Raw genomic sequence first — 15,519 nt, forward strand, 5'->3', positions numbered from 1 at the left:
AGCGGAAATCAAACACACAAGCACGTTTACGGGCAATGCCCAACCTTTATATTAATTCCCACAAAGAATACAAAAGGGACTAAGGTGCACACACAAAATCCTCACTCAGAATGCCCAACAATTGCAATCTGAACTCTCCTATGCTAGATAATTCGGATTTGTGCACTCATAGCCCAATAAATACAAGGAAAAGGTAGTTTTCACATAAAACTACCTAAAAACACATGGCAGCATACAAACATGACACTTGGCTAACTATTACAAGTAATAAGGGGCAGTTTTCATGCATTTCCAGGCCTCAACAGCTCCGTAACTTCCCTCAAATCCGCCCACAAGGCTGATTTCCGAAGCCCAACTTGACCGGGCGCGCCCGTGCGCGCCAAACAGCCCAAACAGCCCGGCCGGTTGCTAGGCAGCCCATCTGCCTTGCCTTTTCCGCACGTTTGCTTGCCTTTACCGATTACTTGACAGTTCTTTGCCCACACGGTCATCAGCACGCCCGCTCATCGGGCTGCCTTGCTTAACTTGCCAATTTGCCCACACTTGTCAAGTCGTGGTCGATTTCCCTCAAACGTTCGTTTGCCCACGTTATCGGCCACATGCCGATTAATGCCCACGCTTGTCCGCCTTTGCTGCCGAGCAACGCCCGTGCCAGCCACAAGTACTATCGATCACCGTTCCCACTTGAATCAAGCCGATCATTGCTTTTTCGAACAAACACCCCGAATGCTTGCCCGATACTCGACCACTCATTGGCCGATTGTGTGGCTGCCTTGTGCCAATCCCCACTTGGCACCCATTCTCGGTCATGACTCGGCCACATTCGAGTCATTACCGATATCACCGATTAAGGGGGTAACACTAATCCTAATTAAACTCTGATACTAATACCTAATCTCCCGGCCATCTACCTGCCACACACACAAAACAGCCCACCTTCCCATTTTTCTTGATATTAATACCTAATCTCCCGGCCACCCACCTGCCAAACACACAAAACAGCCCACCTTTCCATTTTTCTTCTTCTCAGCACTCTTTTTTCTCCCTCCAAATTTTGATTCCTATTTTTCGAACCCCATATTTGGGGTCCAACTGAAGGAGATCCCATAAAAGGGCTTTGGTTGATGGCAGCGTTGGAATTCGATTTTACTATGTTCAGCTATCGAATTGACAGTTGGTCCATTAGGGGCCTCATTTAGGGCCCCGCTGGAGTTGCCCTAAGTCCACAATAAGCATCGTCTAACAAATTTCATATATATATATATATATATATATATATATATATATATATATATATATATATATATATATATATATATATATATATATTGGATTGCCTTCACAACGTCATGATTCCAGAATACACGTTGAAATAAATTAAAGGGAAAGTTCAGTTTGCACCCCTAAATTATAGGGTGCGTATCAAATACCATCTGAATTATAAAACCTACCAAAATGACTCATTTGTTTCCAATCCATGTATGATGTGCTGATGTAGCAAGTTGACTTAGTTTATATGTATAAAGATAACTAAATAGTACCCATGATATTTTTTATTTACTTTTTAACCTATTTATACAGTAAAATGTTTAATTTATATTTTTATTTAGTTAATAAAATTGGTATCACATCACTCATCAGCATCTCTATTATAACATTTTTTTTTATTTTTTTTCTTTGGTTTTTAGAGGATTATTTTGCATCAAGAATCAATTTAGTGCCTTAAATTAGAATTCACTCAATTCTCGTTTCTTTTCAATGTGGAGGAGTTGATTTTGAAGAAATAAAATATATATTATTTTGCTTTTTTGTTGTCACTTTTCCAAAGATTTCCTTTTGCTGAGAGTCGGTATTATAATGATATATATGACATCCGTCGGAAAATCGAAACCGGTTATCCCATAAGCAAAGTGAAGAAGACGATGAGTTGAGGGCACGTGCGGAAATTTAATTTTAGGATAAATAAAAAGGAAAAGATAAATAAATAACACTATTATATCTTAAACTCACAAGGGCACAAATGTAACTGTACCTTCAAACTAATGGAGTTAAAATTTTAATGGTTGACCAGAAAGGTATTTAATACGGTTCGTAGTTCAGCTGGGTGTTTGATACACATCTCATAGTTCAAGAGTGCAAGATGAACTTTCCCCTAAATTAAAAGAATAGAATAAAAATAACTTTTGATCCAATCGACAAAAATAGAAAAAGAAGTGGGTTTTCTTTAAGAAAAAAAATAAGTGGTTTCAATGAAAGATATAATGACTGAGTATGTAAGTGTAACAAAAAGTTTAAATTTTGACCAGACCTGAGATAAAGTTAAATTACGAAAAAATTATTCATGTTTGGGTAATTACAACTACTGCTCAACTATGAAAAACTTCTTACACGTCCATTTTTACAGTGTCAAATTTAGTAGAACTTCTAGATTATATGAGATATTCTCCGGTTAGTACCCGTTCTCATTCGAACTCCACGTTTTGAAACAAGATGATCATAAAATGCGTCTCTTGGCTTGTAAATATCAGATTGTGGTATATCAGGAACTACATTTTTGCACAAAACGAGTACAACTAGAGAACATTCCATGGAATCTAAAAGATTATGTTGAATTCAATACCATAAGAGTGGACATGCAAGAAGATTCATAGTTGAGGGGTGGTTGTAATTTTCAAACAAGAGTTTTTTTTTGTAATTTGATCTTACCTCAGTGAGTGGGCTATAATTTAACCAAAAAACAATTGAAGCTGAAATCAAATCTATCGCCCCAGTCCCTCGGTCACAAACTATCGAACTCCGAGCTTTTCGACTCTGTCTAACAAAATTCGGGACACACTCTCAATCATATAATATTTGTATGAGCATAAACTACATCAATTTCTACATCAATTTCTACATTACTCAATCATTTGTTAAACCATGTCCCAAAGTTCCCATTTTCGTTCGAAATGAGGACCGAACCTAATTATCAGCGACTAATAAGGCTAAAACAATCGTGACGTTCCGCTAGACTCATATGTACAAATGTAATTTCAATTTTTGCAAGGCAAATAAGATAAACTGAAGGTGATATGAAACGACAACAAATCTAAAATGCAACGCTAGGAAATAATTACATGAAGTAAAGATGATGATAGTTTGAGATAGTACACGTGTTCATGTTGCTAAATATCATCAAAATACTTCTCCTCGGCATCTTGATTTGCTTCTTTCATCCAGTGATCATCTAAGGTTTCGTCTTCGTCGATTTTTGAGTAGTCAAGGTGCTGCTCGTCTTTCCCCGATAAGAACTTGTGCTGCATTACGCTTGTGAACTGCTCCAACCGCTCTTCGATTTCCTCCGTCGACAAATTTTCTGTCCCTTCTGCACCACTCAACTGTGCATTGTGATCCCGATGCACCTACAGAATGCAGAATCAAATAGTTTTAATGTGTCATATTTTAATTGAATTCTAGAAAACTGAACAGTGCGACTAAGTATTAAATATTTTACCTAATGAAGCAGTAGGAAAATGTTCAATATGCAAATGACGTAAGAGAATTCTGCAAACCTAGAGGAAATTCTAGTACTAATACGTAAGGCATAACAAATGTCGACATGATGGAAAAAAGATTCCATCATGAAATAAAACAAATTAGTGGGGGAGCAGACCATATAAACATGCTGAGCAATTCTAAAGATAGTGACATGATTCTCTCCCGACACTTTGAATGCATCGACAACAAAAAAAAAGAGAACACCAAAATGTCGTGTCAAGGAAAATATTTTAGTACTGTAACTCCAACAAAAAAATCTTAATGCTATCAGAAGTACCTTATATAAATGCTGTATTGTATAATAACATAAGGCACATACCGATTTCAGACGCTAAATCAGTCAGCACAAAAATAAAGAATATGAAAACGAACAAAACTAATCTCTTTTCATTAGAGCAAATAACTATCTATGTTGTCTCAGATCTTCTGTGCTGCTATCATATTTTTAACAGCTGATAAACTACTCTAATAAGTTGTTTTAAGAGCTGATAAGATGTTACGTCTTACTTTTAGAATTAATTTTGGAAGTGTTTTGGTAATAAGCTTATAAGTTATATTTACTGATTTAAGATATTAAATAAAAAGGTGGGTGGTTATAGATAATTTATAAAAAAAAAGATCTTATAAGCTCTCATGCAGCTAATTTTTTTGAAATTTTAAGATATTTTTCAGAAAAAATACCAAACACTTTGGAAGAGGTTACAAGCTCTTAAACATCTTGTAACCTGTTTTGAAAAGCTTAGCCAAATACCCTCTATATCAAAAACAATTGCTTAGCAACTATGACAAGTCATATGCGTAGTAAAAAATATAAAAAAATATTATCGGCCCCATTAGTTAAACCGATAAGAGAATGGCAAATAATTTTTTAACATCAATACCAAGTGCTGAAAAACATAAACACATATTTTACCTCAAGAGTTGTCTCCTTCTCCATTGCAACTTCTGTTTCACTTTCTTCGTCTTCTTCTTCTTCTTCTTCTTCTTCTTCTTCTTCTTCTTCTTCTTGCTCTTCTTCTTCTTGTTCTTCTTCTTCTTCTCCCAACATTTGTTGCTCCGATCTGATCTTCTCAACCAAGATGGCTTCTTCTGAACGTCTCATAAGTGTCTCTGACCACCGTTCGCCGGGCCTTGCCATACCCCTACCATACGGATCTTGAAATTTCCCCACATACTCATGGTGCAAATACGGTTCTCTTTCCCTCATCGCATCTTCCGAAAAGTATTGTCCGTCCACCATTAGCTTATCCATATATGCCAGCCTCCGATTCTTGATTTTCGCCGACCTAGACCTTTTATCCTCGACAGTTGGACTGATAATGCTTCGGAGGTGATTTAAATGCCAATTGATTTCATAATCGCCTTTCAACACGTCGAAATGACTCAGCTCCTCCACCGATAACTTCGAACCGTAACGCTCTGAGAGCAACAATTCAGAGATAAGTACTAAATTTAACCACAAACAAAATAAAATGCCAGTTGGACATTTTTACAAACAACTGGCAGGCATATCTAAACCCCAAAATGTAGAGACCAAATAGAAGGAGAAACTTCACAATACATGAATAAATAAATAAATAATATTTGGAGTGAGTGGAAAACTACCCAAAAATACGGCGGCGTCGGTGGAAAGGAGGTCGGCGAGTAGGGACTTCCGGTGAAAGGAATCAGTTGCAGCAGAGGGTTGTACCTTGCGAGGAAAGTACAAGTCATCGATGAGAGATAATCTCTGCGTGATGTTTTCCTTCGCTTCGCTGCCTATTGTAGGAATAGCTGAATTCGCCATCTCCAAATTTTCTCTTCTCTCAACCCGTCTTGTTTAGAATTTAGATTTGCATATGGTTGCAAATTGGGGTTTTAATCGCAGCCAAATATTGGCAAAAAGGGTTTATTACTTTCGAAACTTTGATTTTGGCCCACTAAGTTGGGAAAAAATAAATGTTTGGTCCTGCAAGTACAACCTATACTATAGTTCTTGTTATTCTTTACTTTTTTAGTTTTTTTTTTTTTATTTATAATATCAAATTTTGGCACAATTAAGTGTTGATGTGTTAAAATAAAATTTATTTCTCATTTTTACTATCTGTTCGAGGTCATCAAACACACATTTATCTTGAGACTGAAATCGAAACCGAAACCCAAAATTCCGAATCCTAAAATCCGAAATCCGAAAATCCGAAATCTGAAACCCGAAAACACGATGGGTTTGAAAGAAATAAACCATTTACCTTGAACTATTTTCCTTTGCAACTTCCGTAATATCCATCCTGCATAAAAGAGCTCTCCATGGGTTCGGGGTGTAGCTTTTACTTCACTAAACAGTGTCGTATTTCGGAGAAGACACTATTTGATGGTGGACAATTTCATCACATACACGACGACATGATCAATATTTGCTCTATAAACATAGATAAAGGAATCGTGCAATTCGTCTCAAGAAAAGCAAATATAGTTAGTTCGTGCCTCAACACGCTAAATTTTGTGATCTATTGGTCGACATGCAAGAATGGTTCTAAACAAGTCTTTTTACAAATTATTGAAAAGAAATTAAACTACATACATGAAATAGAATTCAACGACTTTGAATTTTATTACGAAAATCCCATCCATGTTCAAAGATTTCGTAATTTCGTTATTAAAAACTATTCAAATTAAATTTAAATACAACTGCTACAGGACTTCTAACAGAGTAATCGGCAGTATACCACCTAATAAATTCATCACCCCTTTGTTTGTTCTTGTGAACGTCACATTATAACTCAATTTATCGCCCAACTTTGGAAAATACAAGTTTCTTAGGTTCCACTTTCACAATAATACCGTCAGGCGAAACAATCTCGACATCATACGATGAATTAGCCTTGCCAACATTCGTCAATGTTCTCGTATAAGTTTGAGGAGTCGATCCAAATATTATCGAAAACGAGGGATAATTCAATTGAGCCTCGGGAATGCTCTTCTCTTTCGAGCAATCCACCTTGCGTCCAACGATGATACCGACTTCTTGATTTGTGTAATTTAAGCCACATAAATAAGGAATATAATCATCAGGCAATATATCGTAAACCAATCCTGGATCATTTGCCCGTGAAGGATTAAGGTGGCCCAAACCAATATCAAAGACAATAGCGGGCTGCAATTGTTCATTCTCGATCGGATTGCCTTCGAGGTTCGCTTGATATGCCGTAGTCATAATAGCGGACTTTATAGCTGCTGGCGACCAATCAGGATGCACGCTTTTAAGCAGTTTTGCGACCCCACAGAGATGCGGGCACGACAATATTGATGTACCCGAGATTATATTGAATGTTGACTTTGTGTCGGTTTTATTTTCGACAGAAAAAGGCCAAGCGGCAAGAATGTTAACTCCAGGACCAATAATATCGGGCTTCAGAATTCCCGGGGTCACTGGACTAGGACGATCGAGGGGAAACCCTCAGTGGTTTCGCCGTCTATTTGTTTGCCGTTTCCGAGCACTGCGGTGGTGGTTATTTTCCGGTCAATGGTGTTGGCTCCAACGGTCAAAACCCACGAGGCCTCATTCGACACGGACCCCACAAAACCATCGTTTCCGGCAGAGCAGCTGACAAAGATTCCCTTCTGCAAAGCTCTGTGAGCACCGATCGCGATAATATCATCGGGGAAATGGTGGTATCCATCTCCGAGGGAGATGGATATTTTATGGACGCCGTCGTCGATGGCGGCGGCAACAGCTCTGTTGGGGCAGCCGGCGAAGCTGTACACTTGGTATATCCATAAAACGGGTACAAAAGTAATAATATTCCATATAATCTCGAATATTCCACTAAATTTGAGGTGTTGAGGGGTGGTTGTAATTATCCAAACAAGAGAGGATTTTCATAATTTGACCATACCTCAGGGTAGTTGTAATTTATCCTAATTAATTTCCATTGAATTGCTTCCAATATATTAATGTATTAGTCTCCTTATTTGAGATATTGCACGGATCGTTTGAGTTTAAATTTGAATCTGAACTTATTGACCTTCTAATTTGTGAAAATATCTTTAATTAATTATGATTACATTGATTAGTGTTTGTCATAGAAAAGTTGAGATAATTACCATTTTTGTCCCTATATTACATCAAAAATGATTTTAGTTCCTATATTATTTTTGCTAGAATTTTAGTCTTCAAACAAACCATTTTTTTACAAGGTCTACATTATTGACCTTCTATGCAAGTTGTTCAATGTTTCTACTACTTCAATAGAATAAAAGATGGAAAATTTATTTTCACTTTATATTTTATAATTTCTCGTCAATAATCTTAATTCATGGTCCATGATGATTATTTTTAGGGCTTTGGATAAGGAAAATATGGGAGAGAGAATGAAGAGTGATTAGATGTCTTCCGGCTCATTTTTTGGTTGCCAAATGAAAATCAAGTGATGAATACGGGACGACTCCATCCAACTTAACAGCCAAATACGGTCGAACTAAAACTGCCAAGAAGTGGCAAATTTGAGGATCAAAATCGTGGCGAAAAATATTTGAAGACAAAAAAATATTTTATGTGTGAAGTATAGAGACCATAAGTGTAATTATCCCTCGATAGTTATCTCGATGATTTTTGGGTGTGGAATCCTGGACATGGGATTGACCTTGAGGGAAATCAATATTTTCTTTCAAATATTATTCAATTGGCTATGACATGCAAATTGATCCACTGCATTTTTCTACTGTGATATCAGCTACAGATGCTCGAGCTGAACACGCAGCGGCAAGGATGAAAGCAAAGCGGCTGAAATTTGATCGAACACCTTCGTTCCATCGGATTGGATCAAATCGGCGTCGTTTTCTTCGAAGTGGGGGTGTGAATCGTTAATGGCGAAACCAATATACAAACTGTTAGGTACAAGTTCTTCTAAATTCAGCCATATATCCGTAGAAAACAGAAAGAGGAAAATAGATAGAATATGAAATAACTCAAACAAAGAATTGCATGTATAAGTAAAACGGCTCAGTTCCGTTTTTTTGTGTTCAATCCAATAGATCCATAATCTGGTGGCAACTCCAAAACGGAAACAAGCACCAATCAACAACCACTAATTAAAAAAACCTAGATCTACCTCGATCTCACACTGAGTTGACTCACCAACACATGCACAGTCAACTAAGTCACAAGCTTACCGTATCCATCAGCACAAACCCAGCTTTTCTCACTCAGAGTTCCTCAATCACTCACAGAAGAGTATTGCGGTTAAAAAACACTTAGTTTGAATAAAAGGTAAGTCGCACTTGTCTCTCTCTCTCACCACAGTATATATACACGAAGATTCAACGGTCCTCAGCATTAAATATGCTACGACGGCAAGGACATCCATTGTCCGGCTAGACATGCGACGGTGTCGCCGGAAAACGACAATGGGCGACGAAACAGAAGAGGACAAGAGGAGAGAGAAGCGGCGCAGCTGAAAAGTGAGCTGCTAGGGTTTGAGAGAGAAAGAGGTAAGAAAGAAGAGATGAACGACCAGGATTAAACTCACACAATAAATGGTTAAGATCTAGGGTTTGACCAGATCAATGGGCTTAAGTTGTTTTTGGGCCCGATTCCTTGAGCTGGGCTGCAATTTGTAAAGACTGGCCCATATCACGAAAGATCATTTGTTGGGCTCAAAACTTAACACAAACAGGTCGGACTGCAATTCTCTTTTTTCTCCCTTAATTAAATTCACAAACCTAAAAACCAAAAATCACAAAACCAAGATCACAAATATTCCCCTCACTTCCTGTTATCTTTCCTTTGGGTGATTGAAGCCCACATTACCATTAAAATTAGGGCAAAATTAATTGTATTACCATCAAAATAAATGAGGAAGATAGAAATTAAGAGAAACGAATGAGAAATGAAGGTTGTGATTCCAAATGGACAAAAAAAATCCTTCCAAATTGCATGTGCAACACGTGCATCTAATTCCGACTATTTTGGTAAACTACGAAAGCGAGCAAAATTCGGTAATTTAATGCTATTTACCCTATTAATTATTTCAATTTGAGTTTTTGTTCTTGCTTTACTGTGCATAGAAATGTGATATACAATACAATAGGTAATATAGAATCATGAAAATAGAAGATCCCCCGCATGGGTGTAGCTCAATTGGTTCCAGAGGTGGTAAGTTGGTGCAAGGTCCTAGGATCGAATCCTGGCAGCCGCGGTGTGGGAATTTCAACTCCAATGAGGGTTGGTTCCTTATGGGCACCACGTCCGGGTCCGCTACCTTAACGGGACGTTGAGTTACCATGATTTACATTCCTCCATCAATCCTTGTCAGGCCAAGGAATGGAGGGATTTCGCATTTTTGGTGCATGAAAATAGAAGATCCAATATAAAATGTTAATACAAGTCAAGTCTTGCTAGAAAATATACTGAAAACTAATCTTTATACATGGAGGAAAGAAAAGTTAGAATATCTTAACTGCTAAGCAATCCTAATTTTATTTTTATATTTTTTTAGGGAAAGTACATTTTACACTCCTGAACTATCGGGTTTGTCCTAAACACTCTTCTAAACTACAAAACATAAGAAAACGGCCCCTTCATTCTCAATTCGCTTGTTTGGTTATGACATGGCGATTTGACTTTTTATTTTTATTATTAGGGATAATTAGTGAAAACTCCCTAAGTCTTTTACTTATATTATGCTGGATTCAACCCCTTTTGTATTATTAGTCATACCCCCCTCACTTGTCATTTAAAATTAATATTTTAATAAAATCTTATACGATAAGACTATTTTACCCCAAAATTATAATTTATTTATATTATTTCAGATTTATTTTTCTCAAATTGCCAAACCCTATCACATTCAATTGTATTTCTTCTTCTTCTTATCTTCATTTTCTCTACCCCGCATTCTCTCCCCTTTCATCTCAGCCCCATCGCCGAGATCGCCCATTATCACTTCAGATCTGATGCCGCAAAGTTCTCCCTTTTCCCTCTGCTCGCCGCCGCCTCTTTACTGACGAAGTCTTTGAGCCGCTCCGCCGAGGAACTAATCAGACTGCCCAAAATAAGTGTAATGAGCGGATGAGAAATCTCATTGCTGACCGACACCGCCAAAAGCCGCTTCTCAATGCCGCGACGGTGAAAAATTCACTCAATCTACCCAGTACTCCGATGACGAAACATTCTCAAAAAAATCTCGTCAAACTCGATGTCGTTGTCGTTACTATCGTTGCTATAATTTTCGATACAGTGGTGTAAGACAAGAACAAGAATGCATAAATCCATATCTATCTCTACCCCGTCTTCGCCACCGGATCTGGTGACACTACAAGTTGTTTTTTGTGATGCTTTTGATGTTGGTTATCTTTCCCAGAAAATAGTTGTTTTTGCTATTCTCCTATATTTATAGTTGTTTTCGCTATTCTGCTATTATTATAGTTGTTTCCTTATTCGACTATTTGTTTTAGTTGTTTTCGCTATTCTGCTATTTTTAGTTGTTTTCGATAGGTTTTTGTAGTTTTTCGAATAGTTGTTTTACAATTAATATATGTTTTTTTATTAAAAAATGGAAAAGAAATAGTTGTTTTCTAATTCCAAAAATAACTGAAAATTAAAATTAAGAAAAATGAAATAAAAAAATCAAAATTATAGTCGATTTCGGAAATATTATAGTTGATTTCAAAATCTATATAGTTGATTAAAAGAAAAACTGAAATTAAAAAAAAAATTAAAATATTTTTTAAATAAAAATTTAAAAGAAATATATTCTTTGAAAGCTATTATTGTTAGTTTTTAAATAAAATCATAAAAAAACGAAAATTTAAATTTATTGAAATTATATAAAAAAAATTATAGTTTACCGATGGCAGTTTATGGAAAGATTTGGAAAGCGTTTTTTTTGGGATATAATCAATCACACACGATTGTAGGGATTTTTTTTTGCGGTATAATCAATCACACACGATTGTAGGGATCTCAAATTTCCGTATTTTGTGAATTTCCGGATTTTGTGATGTGTGTCTTTCAGAAAGCTATTTTCGGGAATCATCAAAATAGTGGGTTTTATGCTAATATTAAAAATATGGTTGGATCTCCCTTATTAAAAAAATACTAGAGAGGGTTATGGCTAATAGTCCCTTATTTTTAATCACTTTTTATACAACAAATCTTTTCGATATTTTTACCCCCAATATACTTTATCTACTTTATTGTATCCGATATATATATATATATATATATATATATATATATATATATATATATATATATATATATATATATATATATATATATATGAGTTTTTGTGCATAAGTTCAACCAAGCATGTTCATTATTCTAGGTTTAGGGGCTATAACTCTTTCACCAATAAGTCCATTCTTTTAATATTTATTATAAATAAAGGAAACATTCATGTATATGCCAATATTACCTCCAACCATTTATCCCCAATTCTTAATTGTAACCCCAATTTAATCAATTTTGTCCACATAAATCTAATTTTGACCACAAAAATTCAATTTTGACTTTTTTTTTTGCCGTCGGATTCCGGCGTTGACTTTTTTTAGTGTTTTTTTGAGTATTTTTTTTGTTTGGTTTTTTTTTACGTCCGCCGCTAAACGTTGACCGTAATTGTGGTGTCACTGACAGTAAATTAACGTAATTATACTGTAATGACAGTTAATTAACGTAATTGTACTGCCGTTGACAATACATTTATGTAATTGAGCTGTCGTTGACAGTATATTAATGTAATATATATATATTTTTTTTTTTTTTTGTTGTTTTTTTTATTTTGTTTGATTTGTTGACAAGTCAACGTAATTATATTATTGTCGTTACAGTAAAATAACGGTAAACACAATAATATTATTGTCAACAACATCAATATTATTATTTTCTTGGTTTTTTGTTTTGTTTGAGTTATTCACAAAGTAACGTAATAATATTACTGTCTATTATTGTAATATTACTGTAAACACAATAATATTACTCTGGTTGACGGTAATATTACTGTTGTTATAGTAATATTGTTGTCAACCACATCAATATTATTATTTGATTTGGGTTTTTTGTTTGTTTGAGTTATTCACGGAGTAATGTAATAATATTACTGTCTATTATTGTAATACTACTGTGGTTGACGGTAATATTACTGTTGTTATAGTAATATTATTGTCACTCACAGTAATATTAATTCTTTTGGTTTTTTATTATGTTTACATTTGTTGAACGGCCAACATAGTAATATTACTCTATTACACAATAATAATGAGTTTTGTTATGTTAATATTATTGTGCTAGAGATTCATATAGCAATATTATTGTGTTAAATTCTTGTTTAGTTAATTTTACTGTATTTAACAGTAATATAGTTAATATTATTGTCAATCACAGCAATATTGTTGTTTAAACGAAAATAAAAAAGTTACAGAAAGAAATAAAAGAAAAAAAAAAATCGAAAAAGTCAACACTGGTAACCGACGAAAAAATCTGGGCCGCCGGTCAATGCCAGAATCCAGCGGTCAAATTGAAGTTAAATTAAGTTAAAGAAGAAATTGGAGCATATTAAAGTATGATGGGTTATTTTAGTCCTTTACAAAATTCTGGACCATGTATGGACTTATTGGTAAAGGAATTTTTTTATATGGATCTCTTTATGAATAAGTACCAATTGATGGGCTTATTTGTAATGATCCTATATATATATATATATATATATATATATATATATATATATATATATATATATATATATATATATATATATATATATATATATCTTCATGTCATAAAAAAACATTTTGAATTATGTTAATTAAAATGATAAATTTATTACTAATTCTTATTACCAACAAATACATAAAATAAGTTAAAAGAACTTTAAAAAAACACAAAAATAGAGCTTTTCTTCTTCCAAATTCCACCGAGCAAAACCCCAACAATGGCAGTAAATTTGGATGCCTATGCCTCAAGATCTCAGACCAATTACCATTACTCAGCGTCTTTTCTTCCCATCTCGCAGCCTCTCTTGCTCTTCTAACGCAGACCTTTTCAAGTAGAACCACCACAGACCAAATCTAGGTAATAAATATGTGGTGGCGCCGATAAAGCTCAGCCGCGATTTTCTCAACGGCCTCCCATCACCCAGATTACCAATCGTCCACCTCAGCTCATTCATCGCCCCATGTTGGTTTTTGGCCCAATTGTGTTTTGGGCTAGAGAACCTAATTACCCTCCTATTTTATACACCACCATTTGAGTTAGGCCAAAAATGAGTAAGTGAGCCCTAGTCAATATCTAAGCTAAATCCATCCGTTGGATTTCTGGCTGAATCTGGACCGTTTATTCCCTCACTTAGTTACTCTCTTCTCTCTCATATTTTCTCTCATTCTGAATCCCTAGCTTTTACTTCTTCTTCTCCGCCGCTCATGCTTCTGTCTTCTTCCTCCCTTGTACTGCCTTGACTGTTAATGGCTGGAGGTCAAAGAGCAAGGTACATAGCTGACTTTGACCCTCCAGTACAGCCTTCACCGGCTCTATTTGACTTCAGTCCCTATAAATACTGGCATGGAGGTTGGAAGAGGATAAGACACAGATAAAACCCTACACTCGACCTACATCTCTCAGTTTTTTTATTTGTGAGTTCTGAAATTGGAGTTTTGGTGAGTGGGTAAGCTTGAGTGCTTGATCTGTTCTTTCCTTCGTGGTATTCTGGGTAAACTAGGGTTTGTGTGTTGAGAGAGAAAGAAGATTTTTTCTTCTTGAGGTACTCTGGTGGTGTATAGTGAAAGTGTGAATCTGTGAAAAATTGGAAGACTGAGCTGATATTCTCAATCTATTTATCTTTCAATTTTGTTCACCTTTTATTTCTATCTTTCTGTTATACATATGTATACATTCTCCTTGGCAGTAACCAATAATGTTCAAGGGGAACTTATACTACTCTAGGCTTTATGGAACTGGGCAGTTTGATACCCTACAGTGGTATCAGAGCTATGACTATAGCTTAGCTCTACTCAAAGCGGAGTATCAAAACCTAACTTGTTTTTGCCAAGGTAACACCTCAAAACCCTAGTTTATCTTTCATGTATGTTGATCTGTGGAGTTTGGGAGCCCTGTGTGGCTATTGAGTTGGCCCTGTATGGCGTAGTGGCCCTGTGTGGCATTATTTGGCCTTACTTGATCTCTTCTGTTTCTTCTGTTTGTTGTTTCCGCAATTCTTGTCCGGACCACCTCAGTGTCGCAGGAATCTAGAGGGGGGGGGGGGGGGGCGGCTATCTAATTACCTTTGTTTTTATTCTCTGACTGAGTGTTGCTCTGTGATTCTGTGTGATTCTCTGTGATTATGTGCCTTTATCTGTGTGAGATTATGAATGCTTATCCCTTAGCTCTTTTTTATGGAAAAGGGGATTTTTCCTATTTGGCAACAGAAAATAAAAGGTGTTTTAGTACAACAAAAATGTTTTAAATCTGTTACTTTAGCATATGAAGATACCACTACTGCTGCTAAGGAGGCGTAATTTGATGAACTTGCCTATTCTTTGATTATCTTGAACTTAAGTGATTATGTGATTAGAAAATTAGGAAAACAAGATAATGCTAAAGCCTTATGGGATAAATTGGAAGAACTTTATACTGAAACCTCCTTGCCCTCCAAATTGTTAGAAAAATTCTTTAGATTCAAATTGGATTTAAACAAAGACATTGATGAAAACCTTGACATTTTTACAAAACTGGTTCAGGATATTAAGCTAACTGGAGACAAAAATATTGATGATTACTCTCCTATTGTTTTGTTAAATGCTATCCCTGATACTTACAGTGATGTAAAGTCTGCCATTAAGTATGGTAGAGATAAGGTTTCTTTGGATACTGTGATAAATGGTTTGAAAAGCAAAGAACTGGATTTAAAAACTACCAAGAGTAGTAAATCTTTTGGTGAAATCAATTTTGTGAAAGGGAAGCCTAAAAGTCAGTTTCAAAATAATTTTCAAAATAAATTTCAAAACAAGGCT

The 15,519-nt window shown here is 35.5% G+C and overlaps 1 protein-coding gene and 1 pseudogene across 1 annotated transcript; both read right to left on the minus strand.

The window, feature by feature from the left end:
* Nucleotides 1–2,958: 2,958 nt before the first annotated feature.
* LOC105966956 (coiled-coil protein) lies at nt 2,959–5,457 on the minus strand. Its single transcript, XM_012991524.2, has 3 exons — nt 5,143–5,457; nt 4,451–4,956; nt 2,959–3,401 (listed from the first exon to the last, which is right to left on the minus strand). The coding sequence occupies exons 1-3, from the start codon at nt 5,321–5,323 to the stop codon at nt 3,165–3,167; spliced, it is 924 nt and encodes a 307-aa protein (XP_012846978.2). The 5' UTR covers nt 5,324–5,457; the 3' UTR covers nt 2,959–3,164.
* Nucleotides 5,458–6,301: 844 nt separating this feature from the next.
* LOC148770715 (subtilisin-like protease 3 pseudogene) lies at nt 6,302–13,682 on the minus strand (annotated as a pseudogene).
* Nucleotides 13,683–15,519: the final 1,837 nt, after the last annotated feature.

This window comes from Erythranthe guttata, chromosome 5 (assembly GCF_056151865.1).
Source record: "Erythranthe guttata isolate IM_541 chromosome 5, IM_541, whole genome shotgun sequence".
In the NCBI taxonomy this organism is placed as follows: Eukaryota; Viridiplantae; Streptophyta; class Magnoliopsida; order Lamiales; family Phrymaceae; genus Erythranthe; species Erythranthe guttata.

Excerpts from the sequence above, each read along its gene's own strand:
- LOC105966956 (XM_012991524.2), bottom strand. The coding sequence starts at position 5,323 with ATGGCGAATTCAGCTATTCCTACAATAGGCAGCGAAGCGAAGGAAAAC. Across the intron at positions 4,957-5,142 it reads CGACGCCGCCGTATTTTTGG|AGCGTTACGGTTCGAAGTTA; the intron begins GTAGTTTTCCAC and ends TGTTGCTCTCAG. Across the intron at positions 3,402-4,450 it reads AGAAGGAGACAACTCTTGAG|GTGCATCGGGATCACAATGC; the intron begins GTAAAATATGTG and ends TGCATTCTGTAG.